This window comes from Talpa europaea (assembly GCF_964194135.1).
Source record: "Talpa europaea genome assembly, chromosome: 3".
Taxonomy (NCBI): Eukaryota; Metazoa; Chordata; class Mammalia; order Eulipotyphla; family Talpidae; genus Talpa; species Talpa europaea.
The window spans coordinates 46,300,014-46,320,777 of NC_140069.1; the positions used below are offsets into that span (position 1 = coordinate 46,300,014).

Sequence of the window (20,764 nt, forward strand, 5' to 3'; positions counted from 1 at the left end):
AGTTTCATTTATCGTACAGTGAGCCCTCCATAAATACTATGTGCCTAGCAGTTTCCTATGATTGGTAATATGGCAGAGGACCAAAAAATTAAAAATCCCAATCTCCATGAAGTTTATATTGCAGTACATCAAGCCCCTAAATTTGGCTAGGTTGTATGTGGGTGTGAAATGGACCCAGGAGTGAGAACACAGGATGAGAGGGGGTAGGTAGAGAAAGTAATTTGAGAATGGTACCTCCTACTAGTTCACCCCATGGTTTCATTTCAGATCTATCCTCCCTGTTTTTTATTTCCTGCTGTCTAGTCTCAAATATTTGTTCTGCTGTCCTCTTCAAGCTGTCACCTGTATTTCCTCTCCTCTGATCAGCTAGAGCAAACACCATTTCCCAACTCTTACTCTCCTGCCATCTCTGAAATAAGTGCAAGCACTTCTTTTACGATAAGCTTTTATGGTCAGTTATTTCTAGCTCTGCCTAGTATTAATAAAATACAAAGTTTGCAAAATTATAAGCACAACTGCTCAAGATCATCCTGTAAATACTAATTAGACAAGGTCCTCCCCTTTGGAAATAGGTGACCCAAAATTCTCAGTCATAACCTTCCAAAATCCCCTCTTGCTGGGCAAGGAGACCTCTTTTTCACTGTCCTTTTTCCTACTGCCTGCTTCCTGGTCCTAGTGTTGCACCTGAAATAAGTGCTTTCTATAAGTGAGGCTGGACAAAGATTCATTTTCCTTCTCTGCAACTCTGCCTCACATATTCCTCTGGTGGTGTGTGAGAAACACTCTTAAAGAGTCTAAGTGGACGACTGGAGCCTTCCTGAACACATTCTTAGAGCAGTTCAGCTCTTAACTGGCTGCTGAGAGCAGCAGAGTGTATCTCTTTGCAGCCCCACAAGTCACACTGGTATCTTGAAATTGACCCTGGTGGGAATATTTGTACCATGGAAACTGGTCAATGCCTTAAATCAAACTTTTACATTTTCCCCCAAGAGCTACTCCACTCGCATACACCCTGGATAGACCCTTCTTAATCAGATTCTTATAGAAACAATCTTAATTCTACCATAGTAATTATATCTATAAATACAACATTAATTCATGTGCTCTAATTCATGTCCTCCTTGAAAGGAGGAATGTGGCAACATACAGGTAGTTTCATCCATGTTACCTTATTGGAATAATCACAGCTATATAACAACAGCTAAACTTGCTGTTGTCTGGCTGTGGTCACAGTTGTCATTTCTTTCCCTGGGGTGGCAGTTTGCTTATCCAGGTGTCATTAACAGATGTTCAGGTGCTGCCCTTGCTATAGCTTTCTTTTTTTTAATTGAGGTAACATTGGTTTACAACTCTGTATGTGACTCAGAGCCATAAGATCACACCTCTTCAGATGTATGTTACCACACCCACCACCAAGACACCCATAGTCCTCCACTGGATCCCCTCACCAGCCTTATCTCAGCCCTTCCCCTCCTATCCTGGTTGCCTCAATTCTAAAGTCAGATTTCTAGGGTTTATTACTGGTTTCTGTCTGACCCTTTTTATTTATCTATATTCCGCATATAGTGACGCCAGTCAGTATTTGTCTTTCTCCTTCTTATTTATTTCACTTAGCATGATCCCCTCCAGTTCCACACATGCTGATTGCCTTTTGTGCTCCATATAGGACTGCACATGCAAGAGCAAAAGCTGACGCCGCTGACCAGGCTGCACTGGCCGCCCGGCAGGAGTGCGACATCGCCAGAGCTGTAGCCCGGGAGCTGTCTCCTGACTTCTACCAACCAGGTAAAACAGGTGTCCTGTAATGGGACAGGTAGGAGCATTGCCTGTTGTTTCCTTTTCCTTGTGACTTAAAGTTCTATGCTTTGTGAATACCAGCAATACTGTTTTAAAAGGGGGGGGGTAGAGTACAATATCTGAAGTTGGAGTGGTAGCACCACAGATTTGGATTTGTCCTTGGCATATATCCCTTTTTGCCTTCCCATCCACAGAACAAACTTTGAGCTGATAGCAATAAATGAGACAGAAATCTAAAAGAAAGATCTCTTTCGAAGAAATTGTGTATTATTGACCATTGCAGATAACTATACCCCAAATTCAGAGGCACCTGCAACAGTAACAGCAGGAAGAGAGGAACCAGTAAGTACCTGTTTTACAGTCATAGCATAACCAAAGCAGCAGCAGGGTTAGGAAAAAGTATGTCACCTAAAGACAGACTACTCTGCACAGGTTAAGAATGCATGTCATGGTAGATGAAAGTGACAGCATCAAAAAATAAGTCCTATTATCTGCCTCTCAAATGTAAAATAGCAACAAGTATTCGCGTAGGTTTAAATATCTAACTCACTCCTCCTGGTGGTTTTCTGTAGAATGTCGCCATCTCTTTCTGTAATATACCATTATTGATAACAATAGCCACGTTTTTATGTTTTTCCATTGTTTTATAACAATATAGTGATTGACAATTCAACAGATTTCTGGGTGAAGAGACCAAAATGTTTTAAATATCAACATTTCTATTTTCCTGATAAGAATTTTTCCACATCGATTTGTATTAAATCATGCTGCATCATGTATGCTCAGTACATGTTTGGTTCCAATGAAGATACAACATTGGAAACCACAGAGCATTGTTGTGAATAAATGAACAAGGTAAATCAAAGGTAACAGAATAGCAAGATCCATATAAAAGTGAGAAATCTGACTATAATGAAGGATGGCGAAATGAGAAGGGAATGACAGTGATTTTTTTTTTCTGCAAAGAATGAAGACAGAGGCCACATTAAAGACACCTCAGTTTATGAAAGACCAGTTGGATTGCCCAATATGGAGTTGTCACTGAATCCTGCAGTAGTTCAGACAAGGGAGTCAATTAGTGATAATGGGTATTTTCTTTCACGTGTATCTTTCTTAAACCTCTTGGCGAGATCTTAATCATGTAATATATATGTTTATTTTATTAGGGAAGGGAAACTTTCTCTTTTTTAGTGACCTCTGGTGTGAAGTAAAATCACACTTCCTTGGAACCTGTTAATTAGTACATTACAAACTACATGTTAAAGGGTTTTAGAGTTTAAGAAAGGGTTCAGCTCCCCAAGTGGGATTGTCCTGCATCTGCCCCTGGGAAACAGGCTGGCCATCAGGAGACCAGGCTTCTTCACAAAGCAGCCCTGAGCTTGAGTTGTTTTGAAAGCAAACAAACTATTGTTGTCTGCAGATGGTAATTTCTTGGTTCTGTTGTGAATTCTGTTGGAGAATAGGGTCCCTATAGATTTCTTTTAGGTGTTACCTAGAGGTAAATGATATGGAAGATCACCTTAGTTTCCCAGACTAAATAGTTTAAAAGCCTTTTATAGAACAGAAGCATTTAAGAGAAAAAAATATTGTGGGAAAATGTAATCCTACCCTTTCCTAATTAAAACAGCTTCATAATAAGCAAGTTGTCCATCAGTAATGAATGCTTCACAGTAGCAGGAGATGACAACTGGTCTATTTGAGACCAGGGCTGAGGGGGGGATGGAGGGCTACAATCTCCTTTGACCACAGCCAACACTTCCTTCAGCAACTGTATAGAAAGCCTTTTCTGTACTAAGTAGTATTGATCTTCTCAAGGGAGCATAACTCATGCTTTCCATGCTGTATTTACAGTGTGATCAAATCAAACAGGCATTTCTAAAGAGGCTTTCAAGTACTTTTTGTAAGTCAGACTGCTCATTTAATTTACATATCTCAGATAAAAATGTTTCCATTGTTTGGAATGCATGTGTCATGCAGAGAAGTCATTAATCCTGGGAAGAAGGATGTCTCAGAGCTTACATTTTGAACACTTTTCATGGTTAGTTACCTATTTTTTAGGACCTGGCAATATTTTCAGATATTTGCCATCGTAGTTCTCTTACATTTTTTTTTAAAGATTTTTTTTTAACATTTATTTATTTATACAAGCACTGGGTACAGTCAGAAGCGCGGGAGGGTGAGAGAATTCACCAGAGCGGGGAGCAGAACAGGCAGAAGGACCGAAGTACACTGCAGAGGGGAGCAGCGGACGGCAGGAGAGGTCTGCGCGCCATGTGGGACCCTCCTCCGGTGGCCAGGGAGCAGCCGGGGATCGAACCGGCGCTGCAGAGGCTACGGGCAGCTTCTCAACCCAGCGCTCAACCACTGCGCCACCGGGGAGGCCCAGTTCTCTGACATTTCTAATGCAAAACTGCATTATTCTCCAGTTCAGTTAAAACCATCCCACGTGGCAGTGTTTTTTCTCTAGTTTTTATCACATCAGAGTTCAATCCTAACAAAAAATAAGCATACAAATGGACGCATGTGAATGTGTATGTAGGTAATTGCACATATGCACACAATCCTAAATTGTCATAAATAATATAGTGAGTCATCTCCAAGAACTCAGAAATGAGGTTGTCCCTAACTTCAAAATGGTACTACACGATTTTCTTGAAATAGAAAAAGTCAGGAGGCAAAAAGTTGGAAATGCCTAGCCAAGCACTTACAGAGAGAAAATGGCTGAAGCCTTGGGGTCTTCCAGTTGCATCAGCAAGGAAGTTTCTATTACAAAGAAGGACACAAGCAACTATAGCCAATGGTATATGACTTTATTGGCAAGATCATCCAATAGGATACATGCATCAGGCCAGTTCAGTCTGATGCCATTAGATATTTCATTTCATGCTCCTTGTCCTGACACCACTTTTACCAGTAGCCATCTAATTTTGGTTGAGCTGTTCATGGAGATCAACTAATAGGGAGAACTTGCACTAGTGGCTTCAGTACAAGTCCTCTGGCCTGTGTAATATTTACATTGTTCATTATAAATTAATTAATTGGTCTTCTATTATGATACATTTGTCCTGGTGACCTTTGGTCATGTGAGTCTCCCCCAAGGTATAACTCTTCTTGGAAGTGCTTATGAAATCAGGTTTCTGAGAATGGACTTTGGATAGTGATCACTAAGAATGTAATGGGGAGTGGGATATATGAGAAGGATGATTGGGAAAGTGATTTATGACTCTGTCCTGATATTGCAATTTCAAGTAATATTAAGGGTGTAAAATTTTACATTTGTCATTTGTATGTAGGACTGGGCATAGATTTTAAAAGTGTGGGAAACACTGCCCTGGAATGTGGTAAATCTATTACTTTAAACTCTCTTGGGAGATAGACAGCATCCTCAAAAAGCTTTGTCTTCCCTGTTAAGCATGTTTATTAGTCAGTTTGACTGTGTAGCAAAGTACCATAGACTGGATGGCTTACCAGACATTTACTTATCAGTTCTGGAGGCTGGAAGTCCATGATCTGCGTGCTAGCACAGTTGGGTTCTGCTGAGAGCCGTCTTTTCCTGGTTATTTCCTGGGTGCATATATAAGGGAAGAGAGAGCTGGTGTCTTTATTTTTATAAGGGCTCTAGTATCTTACATAAGGCTAATTACCTCCCAAGTACCCATTGGGACCTAAGACTTCAACTATGATTTGGTGGGGGAAAGGGACACATTCAATCCTTAATACCATGTGTACATGCACACACACACACTGTGTATTATTCAAGATAAAGGAAGTCTTTAATATCAGTTATTCTGGGCCATAGTTAACCAAGCTATATCTCCTGTATGAATTAGAAATCTATAAATCAAAGCACGTTTTCATTATATAATTGTCATTAATAATGTAATATTTTTAAGAAACGGGAAACATGGAATTGATGATTCCTGAACTAGCTTTCCAGAACCCAAAATTCAACATATTTTTTCTTACAACAAAAGGGAAATGGAAAATCTACTAATTGACATGAACTTAATTCATGAGTTTGCTGATTATTCTTACCAGTTATATTGATATATTTCAGTTCCACAAGCATGAATTAAGACTAATCATGTGCACAGAACTGGAATGGGTGTCCCATGGCTTGCAGACAAGAACACAGCCACTATAGTCACAGAAGTTGCAGTATTGTTACAGCTGGGACAGCAAAGTCCTATAGGAATGTAGCAATCCTTCCATATAGAACATACTTGATACTGCTACCAGTTCCATAATCTTTTTAGAGTCTTTCAATCTGGTCCTATTTTATTTAATAACTTCTGATGTTGCTACAGAGTGTTTCTATGAGCACTGCCCTTGTAATCATTTGTTTGAGGGAATCTTCTTAGTGCTCCTGCCCATAGCCGGCTCACCTATGAGGAACTAGCTGGGTACCCTGCTGTTACCATCTGCCATATCTGTTCAGAGCCTTATGCCAACTGTAACAAGTAACCTTCCAGTGTTGGTAGATGACATGCGCTAAATGTTTTGTGTCAGTGAGCAGGTGTCCTGTATCTGAACCTGACTTCTCCCCACTATGAATTCTCAGGGAAGGTAAAGGGAGGTTCATCGATATAGTCTATAAAAAAGATGAAATTGCAAACTGCACCAACTATTGAAACTTGTCATAATTTTCTTCCCTGACAATATTCTGACTAGTTTTTTTTTTTTTTTCTAAATGAACTGCTGCATCTCATCAACTTTATGCTGCTGACATTGCAATGCCAACACAAATTACTACAAAGAACAAGTAGCAGGCACAAAGTGTGCCATCCAGGAAAAACTTCTGTCCTCTGCACTATATAAATGTCTTGTTTTTAAAAGCATTTAATCTGGAAATTTTAATTGTACTGGAAAGTACAGTTGTGTTTAGCTGGCCAGTCCCCATATGAGTATGCCATGTTAGAACCGTTTCCAACCGGACATAGTCATTTAAGAATGGCATTAGGTCATGTTCTCAAATGCCCATAACTGGGTACATTTGAGTCACCTGGAATTTGTTTTAATTATAACTGACATTATTTTAGTTTTCAGTGTACAACAATTTTGAACATTTGTACACATTCTGAAATGATCATCAAAATAAATATTTACCAAGTTTTCTTAGCAACTTTCAAATCTGCAATACCACATTGGTTATAGTCTCCGTGTTATTATTACATCTTGACCTATTTATTTTGTAACTAGAAGTTTGTACTTTTGATCCCCTTCACCCATGTTGCCAAACCCCCAGCACTCTACACTTCTGTTAACCATCAATCTGTTTTCTCTAAGTAATACATATATGTTTACCATATATAATTTTAAATAGTTTATCTCTACATAATTTTAAATAGTTTTTTTAGATTCCACATATCATTGAAATGATACATTTTGCCTGATTTATTTCACTTTGCAGAAAACCTTCAAAGTACATTCATATCACAACAGGCAAGATTTCAATTTTTCATGGCTGCATAGTATTCTATTGACTACAGATGGTCCCCAACTTAACCATGATGTGAAAGCAACACACATCCAGTGAAGATATAGTCATACTTTGATTTTTGAATTTTGGTTATTTCTCATGCTAGCAATATGCAGTACACTATTCTTATGATGGAGGGCAGCAGCATTGAATCACACTGTCCAGTCAGACATGTGATCACAAGGGTAAACAACTGCTACTCCATAAGGTATTTTTCACTTTCAGTATAGTATTTGATAAATTGCATTAAGATAGCCCAAAATGTTATTATAAAACAGACTTTTTGTTAGATGATGTTGTCCATCTGTCAGCTAATGTAAAGATTCTGAGCTCATTTAAGCTAGGGTAGACTAAGCTATAATATTCAGCAGGTTAGGTGTATTAAATGTACTTTTGATTTATGATATTTTCAATCTACAGTGGGTTTTTAGGAAGTAACACCATCACAGGTTAAGGAAGATCTTAAGTATACCAAAACCTCTTTACTCATTCATTCATTGGTGGACATTTGGATTCTTTCTGTGTCTTGGTTACTGTAAATAATGCTGCAGTGAAAAATGCATGTATGTTTTTAAATTAGTTTTTGTTTTCTTTGGATAGATGCCCAGAAGTAGAAGTGGTGGAATATAGTGTTGTTCTATTTATTTTTTTGAGGAATCTCCATATCGATTTCCATAGTGACTGCACCAATTTACATTCCCACCAACAGTGCACAAGGATTCCTTTTTCCTCTGTATACTCACCAACACTTGTTATTCCTTATCTTTTCGATAATAGCCATCCTGACAGATGTGAGGTAAGAATCTCACTGTGGTTTAGATTTGCATTTCCCTGTGATTAGTGATTTGAGATATTGACTAAGTCTTTGGAGGGGAAGGTATGGTCATATCCTCTAGCTATTTTTAAAGCAGGCTTTTTTCCTTTGAGTTGTGTGAATTTTTTATATAGCTTAGATATTAACCCGTTATCTGATATATAGTTTTGTGACTATTTTCTCTCATTTAGTAAGTTGCCCTCTTGTTGTTGGTTTCCTATGCTGTGCAGAAGCTATTAGTTTGATGTAGTCTATTTTGTTTATTTCACTTTTATTGCTCCTTGCCTTTGGGGTTAAATCCATATAAACATGACTAAGACCAATATTTCCTTCTAAAAATTTAAGAATTTGAATGTAAGAACTGAAATCATAACTATTTTGAATTAATTTTTGTGTATGGTTTAAGATAGTAATCTTTTGTTTGTTTGGATGTTGCATTAGTTTCCCCAGCACTATTTATTGAAGAGATTGTATTTTCTTGCTTTGCAATTTGTGTTGGTTTTTCTTTTTCCCTTTTGGAACTTTGAATATATCATGCTTCTCTCTTCTGGCTTACAAACTGATGAAAAATATGATATGTTTTCTCTTGCTCCTTTTAAGATTTTTTAACTTGACATTTGATTATATCGTCCTGTGTATTTCATGAGTTATCTTATTTGGAACCCTGTGCTTCCTGAACTTGAATATCTGTTTTCTTCCCCAGATTGGGGCTCAGATAAGTTTTCTACCTTGTTCTCAGTATCTTTTTTTCTGGGAACCCTGTAATGTGAACATTCTTCTTGATGTACCATAGGTCTCTTAAGCTATCTTCATCTGTTAAAATTCTTCTATTTGTTACTCTGTTTGGGTCAGCTCCCCTACCCTTATTGAGTTCACTCATTGTGCTGTTGACCCTTCTATTGCTTTCTGTCTAGTGACTTCGGTTTGGTGCTTACATATTTTCTTTGTTGAGGTTCTCACTTTGCTCATCCATTTTCCTCCCAAGTTCAGTGTGCATCTTTATGACCACTGCTTTCAGTTCTTTATCTGGTAGGTTACTTCTTCTGAAATTTCATCTTGTTCTGTCATTTGGAACATATTTCTGTTTTCATTTCTATATATTATTAGCAAAACAGTTGCCTCCTCCAGTCTTAGTGGAGTGGCTTTGTGTTAGTGTCGAATCTCATTGCTCAACTTTCCACTGTTTTTTTGGTTGACTCTCAAACATCTGTGTTGGGTTGACAGGTTCCTGTTGTTGAGGGTATTGTACCAAGACCTGTCAGTGTTCCAAGGAAGGGGGATCTTTTCTAGGACCTAGTTTAAGGTTGATTGGATGCCAGGACCTTAGGTATCTGCTTGGAAATATCTGTTAAAAATTGGGGTTCTAGAGGAGCAGATAATCTCCTTTGTGGGAGGTACTGGCAGCAATAGTGAGACCAAGAATGGGGATAAACATAGCACTCCACAGCCTGTGTTCCCTGAGAGTTCTCCAGCTTTAGCTGCACCACAGTAAGCCTATGAGAGGCAGCAAATATGGCACCACTGCTTTGGAGTATATTTATTCCCTTGCCTCAAAAAGGAAAAAAAAATCTAGCTTTGTTAATGATTTTTAAATAGCCAAACAGCACCTTCTCAGATGCACGTCACCACAACCAAAGTCCTCCACCATAGTCCATTGTGATTCCCCCTATCTTGTGGCCTCAATTCTATAAGCAGATTTCTAGGGTTTGTTATTGGTTTGGTGTTTTGTATTTGTTTTCACATATTAGTGGAATCTGGTATTTGTCCTCATAACTTATTTTGCATACAGTATCTCTATTTCCAACCATGTTGTTGCGCATGGGAAGAGTTCATTTTTCAAATAACAGTAATATTCCATTGTGTATATATACACGTTTTTATAATCCACTTCATCTGTCCTTGGGCACATAGGTTGTTTCCATAACTTCACTATTGTAAATAGTGCTGCAATGAACATAGGAGTGCATCTATCCCTTTATATTATTGTTTTTGCATCCTTTGGGTAGATTTCTAGAAGTGAAATTGTTGAATCACATGGTAGATCTGTTTTTAAAATCTTGAGAAAATGCTAGTCTACATTCCCACCAACAATGTATAAAGGCTTCTCTTTCCCCCACATCCCTGCCAACACGTCTTGCTTCTGGTCTCTTTGATATGGGTTAGTCTCACAGGTGTGAGATATTATCTCATTGTGGTTTTGAATTTTTCTGATAAGTGATGAACATTTTTTCCTGTCTGTTTCTGTATGTCTTCTTTGGAGAAGTGTATTTAAACTCTTTTGCCCCTTTTTTGTATTGGGTTGTTTTGTTGAGTTGTGTGAGTTCTTTTTGGACCTTGGATATCAGCACTTCATCAGATGTATGAAGTAAAAATAATTTCTTCCACTCAGTTGGGTGTTATTTTGTTTAACTGGTACTTTCTTTCACTGTGAAGAAACATTTTAGTTTGTAGTCACATTTGTTTATATTTGCTTTAATCGTTTTCGTTCAAAGACATCACTGCCAGAGTGCTTTGCATATATTTTCTTCAGTGCAGTTTATAGTTTTAGCTCTTACATTCAAATCTTTAATCCATTTTGAGTTAATTTTTGTGTAAGGTATGAGATGGTGATCTAGTTTTACTCTTTTGCATGGGGCTGTCCAGTTTTCCCAATACCATTTGTTGCAGAGATTCTCCTTTCTCCAGTGTATTCTCTTGGCCCCTTTTTCATGGATTAACTGTCTAAAGATTATTTCTGGGCTCTCAATTCTATTCCATTGATCTGTGTGTATGCTTTTGTTACTACTCTGATTACTACAGTTTGAGACGTTTGGGAGTGTGATACCATCACTCTTTATCGGGATTGTCTTGGCTATTTGGGGTCACTTGTGGTTCCCTGTGAATTTCATTTATATTTGTTCTATTTTTTTGAAGAATGCCATTGGAGCCTTGATAGAGATAGTATTGAACCTGTATATTGCTTTGGGTAAAATGGACACTTTAATAATGTTAATTCTTCCAATGCATTATCAGGGAATATGTTTCCATATCTTTGTATTTTCTTTTAGCAATGCCATATTGCTTTCATTATATAAGCCTTCAAGTTAAGTTTACACCTATGTATTTCTTTTGTTGCTATGTATATGGTACTAATTTCTTTTTCTCCTAGCTCATTGTTTGCATGTAGAAACAACTGATTTTCTTAAATTGATTATCCTGCAACTTTACTGTACTGATGTATTATTTCAATTAGTTTTTTAGTAGAGTTTTGAGGGCTTTCTCTGTTATCTGAGGGTTTTTACCATGTCATCTGCATATAGTCACAGTTATACTACTTTTCCAATTTGAATTCCTTTTGCTTAAGTCCTCTAAAAGCTAGAATTTTTTAAAATCTGAAAGTCAGTGTTAGAATGTACGTCCACATTTGAGTAAATTCCTTGAGTTTAACATATTACTATAAGAACAGCTATAGATTAATCTGAATGAATATATCTCTAAACCACATCTTAGAAGGGCAAAAATATGATCATGTAAGAAATGCCTTTCCTAACACACTTAAGACAACTATGTCCATAGAAGCATTGCATCATTTCAAAAGTGATTAGGTTCACATTTGAGAGTTAATCAGCAACCATAACAAAAATACATCCAGTGGAATCCAAAACATAGCTTCAAGTTTACCACAGATTCCTTGAATGACCAAGTCTTCTCAACTTGTTCTATTACTGATAGATAAATTAAGAGATAAGGAAAACAGCATTTGAAAATGTGCTTTGTTGTTCAAATATAATTGACTATTGTACTTTTTCTAGATAACTAAAGCATATTGCTCAAAGTACTAACTTTAGAAAAAAATTTTCTTGAATCTACATTGAACTGCCTAAGTTCCTCCCACCACCAAATAAATGGTCTCTTGTTAGTATTTTATCAGTATCATCCTTTGCTGGCAACTGTCACTTTTGGGGATCTGTCAAAGCAGCTCCCATTTCTGCTTCCTACAGTATATGTAGATTGGACCAGAGATTTTATTATTAAGTATATCTAACATTAATATGTAAGTGTTTGAACACATTAAACATAAGAGAATTTGTCTAGTTATGCCACAAATTGAATACACAGATTAATTATGGTATTGTCATCAGTGTTCCATCAACAAAATTTACCTCAGTAATCTGCAAATAAAAGAACACTGCAATTATTAGGGAAGTCAAAACTTGCTTAAATTTTATAGCTATCAAGAAATAGTAATGATAGATATTTACTTAACTTTAAAAAAAGCACATTTTTTAGCAATCTCTTTCCTCAAAGGAATGAAATGTGCTGTGCTTAGTCAAAGACTTGTAAAGAAAACAAGATAAAAGGCTAATGTTACTTTGCCATGAGGAATAAATCTTTATGAATTGTTTTGTTTATCACCTTCCTTTTCTCCCCCAGGCCCAGATTATATCAAACAGAGATTTCAGGAAGGTGTAGATGCTAAAGAAAATCCAGAAGAAAAGGTACCAGAAAAACCAACTACACCAAAGGAATCTCCTCATTTTTATCGCAAAGGCACGACACCCCCAAGGTCTCCTGAGCCAAGTCCCAAGCAGAGTCGTTCTCCTCAGCCTTCCCCAAAACTCACAAAGAAGCAGAACCCCAGCTCAGGGGCAAGACATAACCAAGACAAAAGGAGTGTGGCAGATGAGCAGGTGACAGCTACAGTCAATAAGCCCTTGATGTCAAAGGCTCCCTCGAAGGAAGTGGGAGCAGGCATGCCACCGTCCAAGTACTCCGGCCGCCACCATGTCCCTAACCCCAGTAACGGGGAGCTGCATTCTCAGTACCATGGCTACTACGTGAAACTGAATGCTCCCCAGCACCCTCCAGATGAAGCAGAGGAAAGCAGCAGATCGAGCCAGTCTTCCTCAGCACTGGTGCACAAGCCATCACCCAACAAGTGGAGCGCCCCTAAATCTGTGACAAAATCAGTTGCCAAAGAAAGCAAAGCTGAGCCAAAAGCTAAGAAGTCTGAACTTGCTATACCAAAGAATCCAGCAAGCAACGAATCGTGCCCTTCTTTGGAAAAGGAAGCCAATTCAGTAAGTTGTGCAAGAAATATTTTCCTTTCTTCTCTTTAGTCCTCTCAGATAGGTTTAGGTGACTTGCATCTTAACAACTAAGCTAGCAAAGTCCAGATAAGCACAGGACTCTTGAGAGTAGAGCTTAGCATGCTTGTCGCCTCAAACAGCAGTGGTCTCCAGGCAGAAATCCCTGAGTGTCCAGTCAACCACATACCTTAGACATCAATTCAAATCAGTGAAAACGTAGTCAGCTTATTATGCCATCATAGTTACTGCACTTCGTGTAAGCTTTGCGGATTTGTCATAGTTCAGATTGCTTTAACAAAAATAGCATAGACTGGATAACTTAAACAACAAATATTTGCTTCTCACAGTTGTAGAAGGCAGGGAGTCCCAGCTCAACATAAGTTTCATTGTCTGCTGAGGACCTACCCCCCGGTTCCTAGACCTTAAGTCATCTTGCTATGTCCTCATGTGCCAGAGAGACATTGGAAGCAAGTTCTAGCATCTTTCCCTGTGAGGGAACTAATCCATCACCAGAGCTCCATCCACACAACCTAATTACCTCCCAAAGACCACTTATCCAAATGCCATCACGTTAGAGATTAGGATTTCAATGAATGAATTTTCAGGGGACACAAATGCAGAACATACTAGTAGCTAACTCTCTGAGGACTGGAAGGGAACCATAGCTCCTGTCAAGGGCTGGTCACTCAGCTGAAGCAAGGAAGACGGCTCCCCCACTTTCTAAGAGCTTAGTCTATCTTTTAACACCCAGCACCGTCAGCATCTTTAGATAAAAGAACATCTTTTCTACCTATTGTGAAGTTTGACTTTTCTGACAGCCCATTAGATTTGGCAGTTAAAAAAAGTTTTTCCCAAATGAGTATTAAAATTTTTCAACTGTTTAAGAAAAATATTTTGGTTTTAAATCAATACTGAAAAATTTCAGTTTTCTGGTAGATGCTCGTTTATCATTAGCCTTGAGAGCAGTTAAGGTTTTATTATTTAACCAGAAAACTATTACTAATAAATATCTACAACCATGACACTTGTTGAATGATATTTGCAGTTAGTAGTTTCAGATTTTATAAATTCAGAATTTAAAAAATAATTACTAATTTAAAAAGTTGGCAGACTGACCTATGGACTTAGTCACATGTCTTTGGAACAAGAATTGGTTGTTAAATGTAGCTTAGGGAATAAGCCATACCCTACCCAATATTATTAGTAATTTCAGAGACATAGTTGCGTAACAGTAAGGGTTAAAATCTTGGCCAACGAGAATTAACCACAGGTTTACTTATAAACATTTGAAATTAATCTTTTTAATTGCCTAATGTTTGAAACCTCTTAAGTATGCTTATTTTGCTGATACCTACAAACACTGATTCTCATTTTTTTTCAAATTCTCATCTAAATATAAACTAATCAGATTAACTGGATTAAATTCCTAACAGTCAACCTCCATGGGAGGGAATAGTTTTCAAAACAAATTAAAAGACCATTCAGTAAACATTCTTTAAAAAAAATTAACATCGGTATGTCTAAATCCTGATTTTATAACTGTTATATATCACTGTTAGAATTTGTTAAATGTAATAAATCACTTCCCAGTTGATTGTCAACACTTACATCACAAGTTGATAAACCTTCACATATATATGAGTATTAGTTTGCTTGATTAGTAGGGAAAATTCAATAATGCAAAGGCCTATAACATACTTTTGGGTGCGCAACAGTGGGCTTGCAATGATTCCAAGAACTCTCTGGGGAGCTTCCATTTTACCTGTGTCCTGCACATGAGATCTTGTTACCTACCTCTTACCTGTTAATAGTCTTTCAAATAAAAACATCACTAATTAGATATGTTTGGTAAATTCACATCCTCATTTAGAAAAAGTGTCTATGCAAAATTGTCTTATTCTTACAGTCAGGCATCCTTCACCCCAGGACAGTGCTGCAGGGTTCCCTTCCACACCCACGGAGAAGCAGAGCAGCTCTGGGAGGATGGTGAGGGAGTTGGAAACCAAGGCTGACTTGGCACCTTCACTGAAGATTTTAATAATTAACCTTCCCTTCCTTTCCCACTCTTAATAACCCTCTTTGTCAGAGTTAGGAGGAGAATCGTGATTGGGGTAGTCAGTGAACAGCGTTTTAAACAAGAGTAGTGCGTACACATTGGGGATAGAAAGGACACTGTAAATTAGAGCTTTAGAAAGAACTCGAAAATCCATATCAACATTCATATTAAAGCAGACTTTTGAGAGAAAACCAGACTGAATAAGTTAGTGCTCCTTGTGGACAGCTAAGAGATTCATTTTGGTTAGTCATCCTACAAATAGCAATTCCGACTCAAACTGTATCAAGAATTGTTGTTAACCAACTTATGGAATGAGATGGTACAAGCTGGTGGCTAAGGGACTCTGGTGCCTTACTCCCTACCTTCAAACCCCAACTGTGTTGCTTACCAGCTCTGTGACTTGGGTGAGTTTCCTAACTACTCAGTAACTTAGTTTCCTCATCTATACCTATATCAGAGTGTTGGTGTGGAAATTAATTAATAACAGGCATGCTCTGCATAAAGCCATTTCAGTAAGTGATGGACTACATTACGACAGTGGTCCCTACATACAGCCTGGGTGTGTAGTAGGCTATACCATCTAGGTTAGCCTAAGAACACTCTGATGTTTGCACAATGATAAAATCTAATGACACTTTTCTCAGATTGTATTCCCATTAAGTGATGCAGGACTATCAGTACCTCGCACATAGTAAATGCTCGCAAAGCATTGGCTATTTATTTGGTTTGTTTCAGCTCTGTACTAGTTGAAGCATAGGTTTGCTCAAATACTCCAGTAAATTTTGGCTCATCCTCAGAATCACCCTCAATATTAATATAGAAATTAGAAATCTCCCAGAAAATCTTGTGGGATATTGGCTAATGCAGAGTAAATTAATTACGTGAGGTAAGAGAAGGGAAACAAACGGCAGGGGGTACCCTTCAACCTTCCTGAAGGAATCTGATACCTCTGTTGGTAGTTGCATGTACACTCATGTCCTGGGAGAACAGAGTCTGTGATAGCAAAATTTTTGTACAATTTTACAACACGGGTGACTCACGTAGAAGCACTAGAGGCATCTTTACTCCTGAAAATTGCCTGCACTTTTAAGTTTGAGATCTGAAATTTCCCATTTCAAATGGAACCATAGACACACAACAGTAAATATATATAATTAAGTGTTGCTATTAATGGTAAATTCAACTGCTCTTTTCACAAGATTTTAGAGAATTTTAGACTTAATGTAAGTAAACTACACTTGTTCAGCAGAAAATTCCTCAGGTTTATTCCTCACAGTATGAGTGAAAGTCTCTTTAAAGAAGGAAAACTTTCACATTTGACTTCTACTTTTCTATCTGCCTGAAAGCTTCTTCCAATCAAGACTTGCACTTGCTATTTTAATCTACAACTGGTTACTACAGTCATATTTCTGAGACTTCGCCTTAAAGCTTTCCACCCTGTACCCAGTGTATGTATCAAAAAGACCAAGGTCATGTTTTAATATCTGCCTGTTAAACACGGCAGCCCAGAATTTATTTTTCACCTGATTTGCTATTTGAACCTTTTATTGCTGGGTTAGCCTCATTGTCCCTGAGTCAACTTTAAGAATAGCTTTATAAATGGAGCTGTGTGCTAGAATACCTACATATGTGCTTATTAGAATATAGCAAGAAAAATATGTGTATGTTCACTTGGAAAAAGTACACACACAAAGTACTAACCACTTTAAAGGGTTAGATAAACTCATAAAGGACTTATGAAATGGGAGTTAAAGATCCAGACAAACTTGAAACTTTTGAAGCTAACTTTACCGTTACTACTTTGTCTGGCTCCATGGTAAGTCACTGAACTTTCTTGTATTCTCTTCCTCATCTTTCGTATTGCTATCTTTGAGAATTGTGAATTCCACTGGCCCTAAAGAATCAGAATGATCCCAAAACCTAACATGTTTATGAGCAAAATCTAACCAAAGCTTGTAATAGTAATACCATACCAATACTTGCAAGTCTCTATGCTGAGTGATGATGACGAAAAACCAATTAATTGAATTATATGGGGTTTCCTACATTATATGTTCTAAGTTAGCCACATTGAGTAGTTATGGAGGTTAGGTCTATTCTATCAATTTTGAATACAACTCTTCCAAAAAAGCATTTGATCATTATCAAGACTGATTCCATAGTAGCAGAAAAACATCCATGGAATATAAATTAAAGTGCCTGTTTTGAAGAAGTGGATGAGAAGTTATTACAGTTGATCCTTAAAGAACGTGGGGACTACGGGCAGTCAGAAATTCAAGGACAACTTTTGAACTATAGTCATACCTTGATAGCAAAAAATCAGTGTATGAGTTGACTCATGCAATTCAAATCCCACGTTATTCAAGGGTCAAGTGTATTTTCAAAGAAGTCCTATGAAGCTAATAGTGATGCAACTCTGACATAGACAGACTAAAGTTTAAATGTAGTTCTGATTCATTCCAATTCCCTGAGTAGCCTTGGGTAGGACACCCTCTCAGAGCTCTATAAAATAGAATAATCACTTTTGAAGAAATCAAGAACAATCTACACAGGAATGCTTAGCCCATTTCTGGCATATAAAAGACCTGCAATAAATCTTTATTTTCCACCAATTTACTGGGGGTGTGGGAACTAAGGTTTCTCTTCTTAATACTCCCCATTTCAAAAGCACCCATTTTTATTTCCTCTTCTCCATCACCCTGATTATACTAATATCCTGTTCTTCATTTTACAGTGAATCTGTTCAACAGCAACACCACAGCACCTGCAAAAGTGCTGGAAAATAGGTTTTCATTAAATACTGTTTTCATGAATGAACTGAGCAGTTCTGACATGTGGGTGCACAGAGGTGAACAAGACGGGGCCCTTGCCTTATGGAACACATAGTCTTGGGGGAAGACAACAATCAAACAAGAGATGACAAATGGTGAAGTATGAGGATAGGTAAAGGACAGGGTGCTCTGACCTCTAGCAGAAAGATGTGACCTCACCTGGGAGGAGACCACCTTGAGTGACATGTAACTCAAGCCCTAGATCCTGTAGATGAGCATCTGTCCAATGGCAATTTCAATCTTCATTGTATTCCTGCCCCCCAAATCACCAATACAAAACTTGAGGTCCCTGTAATATATTTTCAATGTAGTCATTGGATTTTCAAATATAGTTAAAATTTTCTCTTCATCTGTAAAAACAGTAAAACCACCTACCTCATAGGGCTAGTTTAGAATACTTTTAATGCTATTTAAGAATTACTCTATCTTAGTAGTAAAGATCAAGATCATAGCTCTGTAATAAAGATGGTCAAGCATAGTTACATCTGAAAAGATGGTTCATATAAGGTTACTTTGCTTTCTTAAACAAGTAAATAAAGGTTAGGTACTTCAACTGGCTGGTATTTATTACAGCAGTATTTATCAAAATAGGATTCTGAGATTTGTTAAATATAACTTGATTTCTGAAGCATTAAAGTCAATAACAGAAATATGAGGAATGAGACCTGCAAAATAATTACTGAAAATGTTCAATTTCCTACAGAAGTTTTTACTTTAAGGAAACAGCATCTAAACATAAGTTCAGGAATAGCGAGAGTCAGAGAACCTCATTTTGAGTTCTTGAATGTTTTTTACCTAGGAGGCTTTATTGTCCTATGGATTTCACTCTGCACTTCTTACTGCCTTTATTAGGAAATAGGTTTTCCTTGTCTGAATTACACCGTAAGAAAAAAGGTATGTCCAACTGCCATGGACCTATAACCCCATTATAGTGAGCTGTGCCTCACCCAGACTGTTGTTCAAAATTTTGAGGTGAATGAAGATTATTTCTTGAGCCATATTTCAGAATTAATTGAGACTAGATTCATTTTTAAGTGAAAGTTCAGCGATGACTCCATCTAAATACAGCCTGGCTATTTTTAGTTATACCTTTTGGAGCTGCTGTGGTAATTCATGGCATACTGCAACTGTTGAGTTTTTATATATTTGGTCCCTGGTTTTGTAAACTAACCTATATTTGGATTACCCTGGAAAAGTTATGCTTGTGCTGTTCTGTTTCATTTTCAGGGCCCTAATTCAATCATGATTGTCCTCGTCATGCTGTTGAATATCGGCTTGGCCATTCTCTTTGTTCACTTTCTAACTTGATTGGAATAAGGAGAGGTAAGAATAACCTTAATTTTTATATAAAATCACAATATTTAACATTCTTTTCCCATAGTCAAATGTACATTTTTTTTAACAACTATATATTGTCCTTCACTTTAATTTTGGCTGTGCCTGAATGTGATTCAACATAATTACTTAATGATTTAACTGTTTTGACCCTTCAGTGAAGTCATGACACTGGTGGTGTCATCAGCCCTTTAAATGGCACACCCCAGTCAGACACAGGGAAGGAGGCTTGGAATTAGGATGGGATCGCGAGAGAAATGAAACTTGGAAAATTCAGCCAGAGGTCCTGTTCGGTTCCCCTGGGAAGGCTTTGTGGCTTGGGGTCCTCTGAGAGCTGAAGCAAGCAGCCATTGTGGAGAGCAAAACTTAATAATCATTCTTTTTTAAAATCTGCTGAAGCAGCCCCATCCGGTGAAGTTCTTGGCATTGGCTACTCCATCTGTCCTAGCAAGTGTGACTAAACTGGAAATGTATGGAGCTGCATTTTTTTTTTTTTTTTTTGATGGAAGTCAACAGCTGCCTTACTATTTTACCATCTGACGTTTTTAGTAGGGAGCTGGGGAAACAAACGACTGCCTGAGGAATGCGGTCGGAGGATTGTGTTGCTGTGGCCGCCGCTCCAACATTCACTCCTATCTCATTAGAAGAAATAGGTAGCAGCATCACTCACCAGTCTTATGCCATGACCTGCTGCTTTAACATCTCCTGGAATGTTCTGGGAGAGAACGTTTCGTTTGCTTGTGCACGACTATGTTCATTTTTGCTGTTGATTTAAATATGATGTATAGTCACCTACAACGTGCGGGCCTGGGCGGATGAAACACACGTGCTGCAGCTCAAGGAAAAGAGGCAACAGAATTCTGGAGTAAATGTGTTTGATAGCAATACATTATTTCTCTTGTCATTTAGTCTTCCTAAGCCTGTAAAAATCTTTAAAATTTAGCAAAGTGAAGGCATTAACCTTCCTCTTGAAAGCATTAACATGATCGAGATGAATTATTTATGCACCTGGGAGGTGCTAAATTTTAAAAGCTGAAAGACAACAGAATTCTAAGAAGTGTAGTCAAAATGTTGCATGGATTGCAGTAATCGGTGTATAAAGGATCTAGTTTCATTGCTGACGTACTTTACAACCAAATAAAATCTTGTCAGTGGCTATGTTAATTCCCATGAAAGTTAAGCAAGATGCTATTAATAACTGCTCTTTTTTTTTTTCCAACTTAAATTTTTGTTGAATACATTCAGGTAGAGCATAAAGGTTTGTTAAGTCACTGCTTCTCAATTTTATGCCTTTCATGTTTTTCAAAGTCCTTTTGTAATTTCATTTCACATTTTAAAGGCTTAGACATTTTTATTTAAATATGTCTTTTGCAGTCCTTTGTT

At 37.6% G+C, this 20,764-nt stretch overlaps 1 protein-coding gene across 1 annotated transcript in view; it reads left to right on the forward strand.

The window, feature by feature from the left end:
- Positions 1-19,354, forward strand: part of JPH1 (junctophilin 1) — a gene marked incomplete at both ends in the record, with an annotated part of 76,459 nt that extends 57,105 nt beyond the window's left edge. The window contains 4 exon segments of the mRNA XM_084230241.1: positions 1,667-1,793; positions 1,795-1,813; positions 12,504-13,150; positions 19,274-19,354. Of these exon segments, the coding sequence (XP_084086367.1) occupies positions 1,667-1,793; positions 1,795-1,813; positions 12,504-13,150; positions 19,274-19,354 (874 nt within the window).
- Between the last annotated feature and the right edge of the window lie 1,410 nt (positions 19,355-20,764).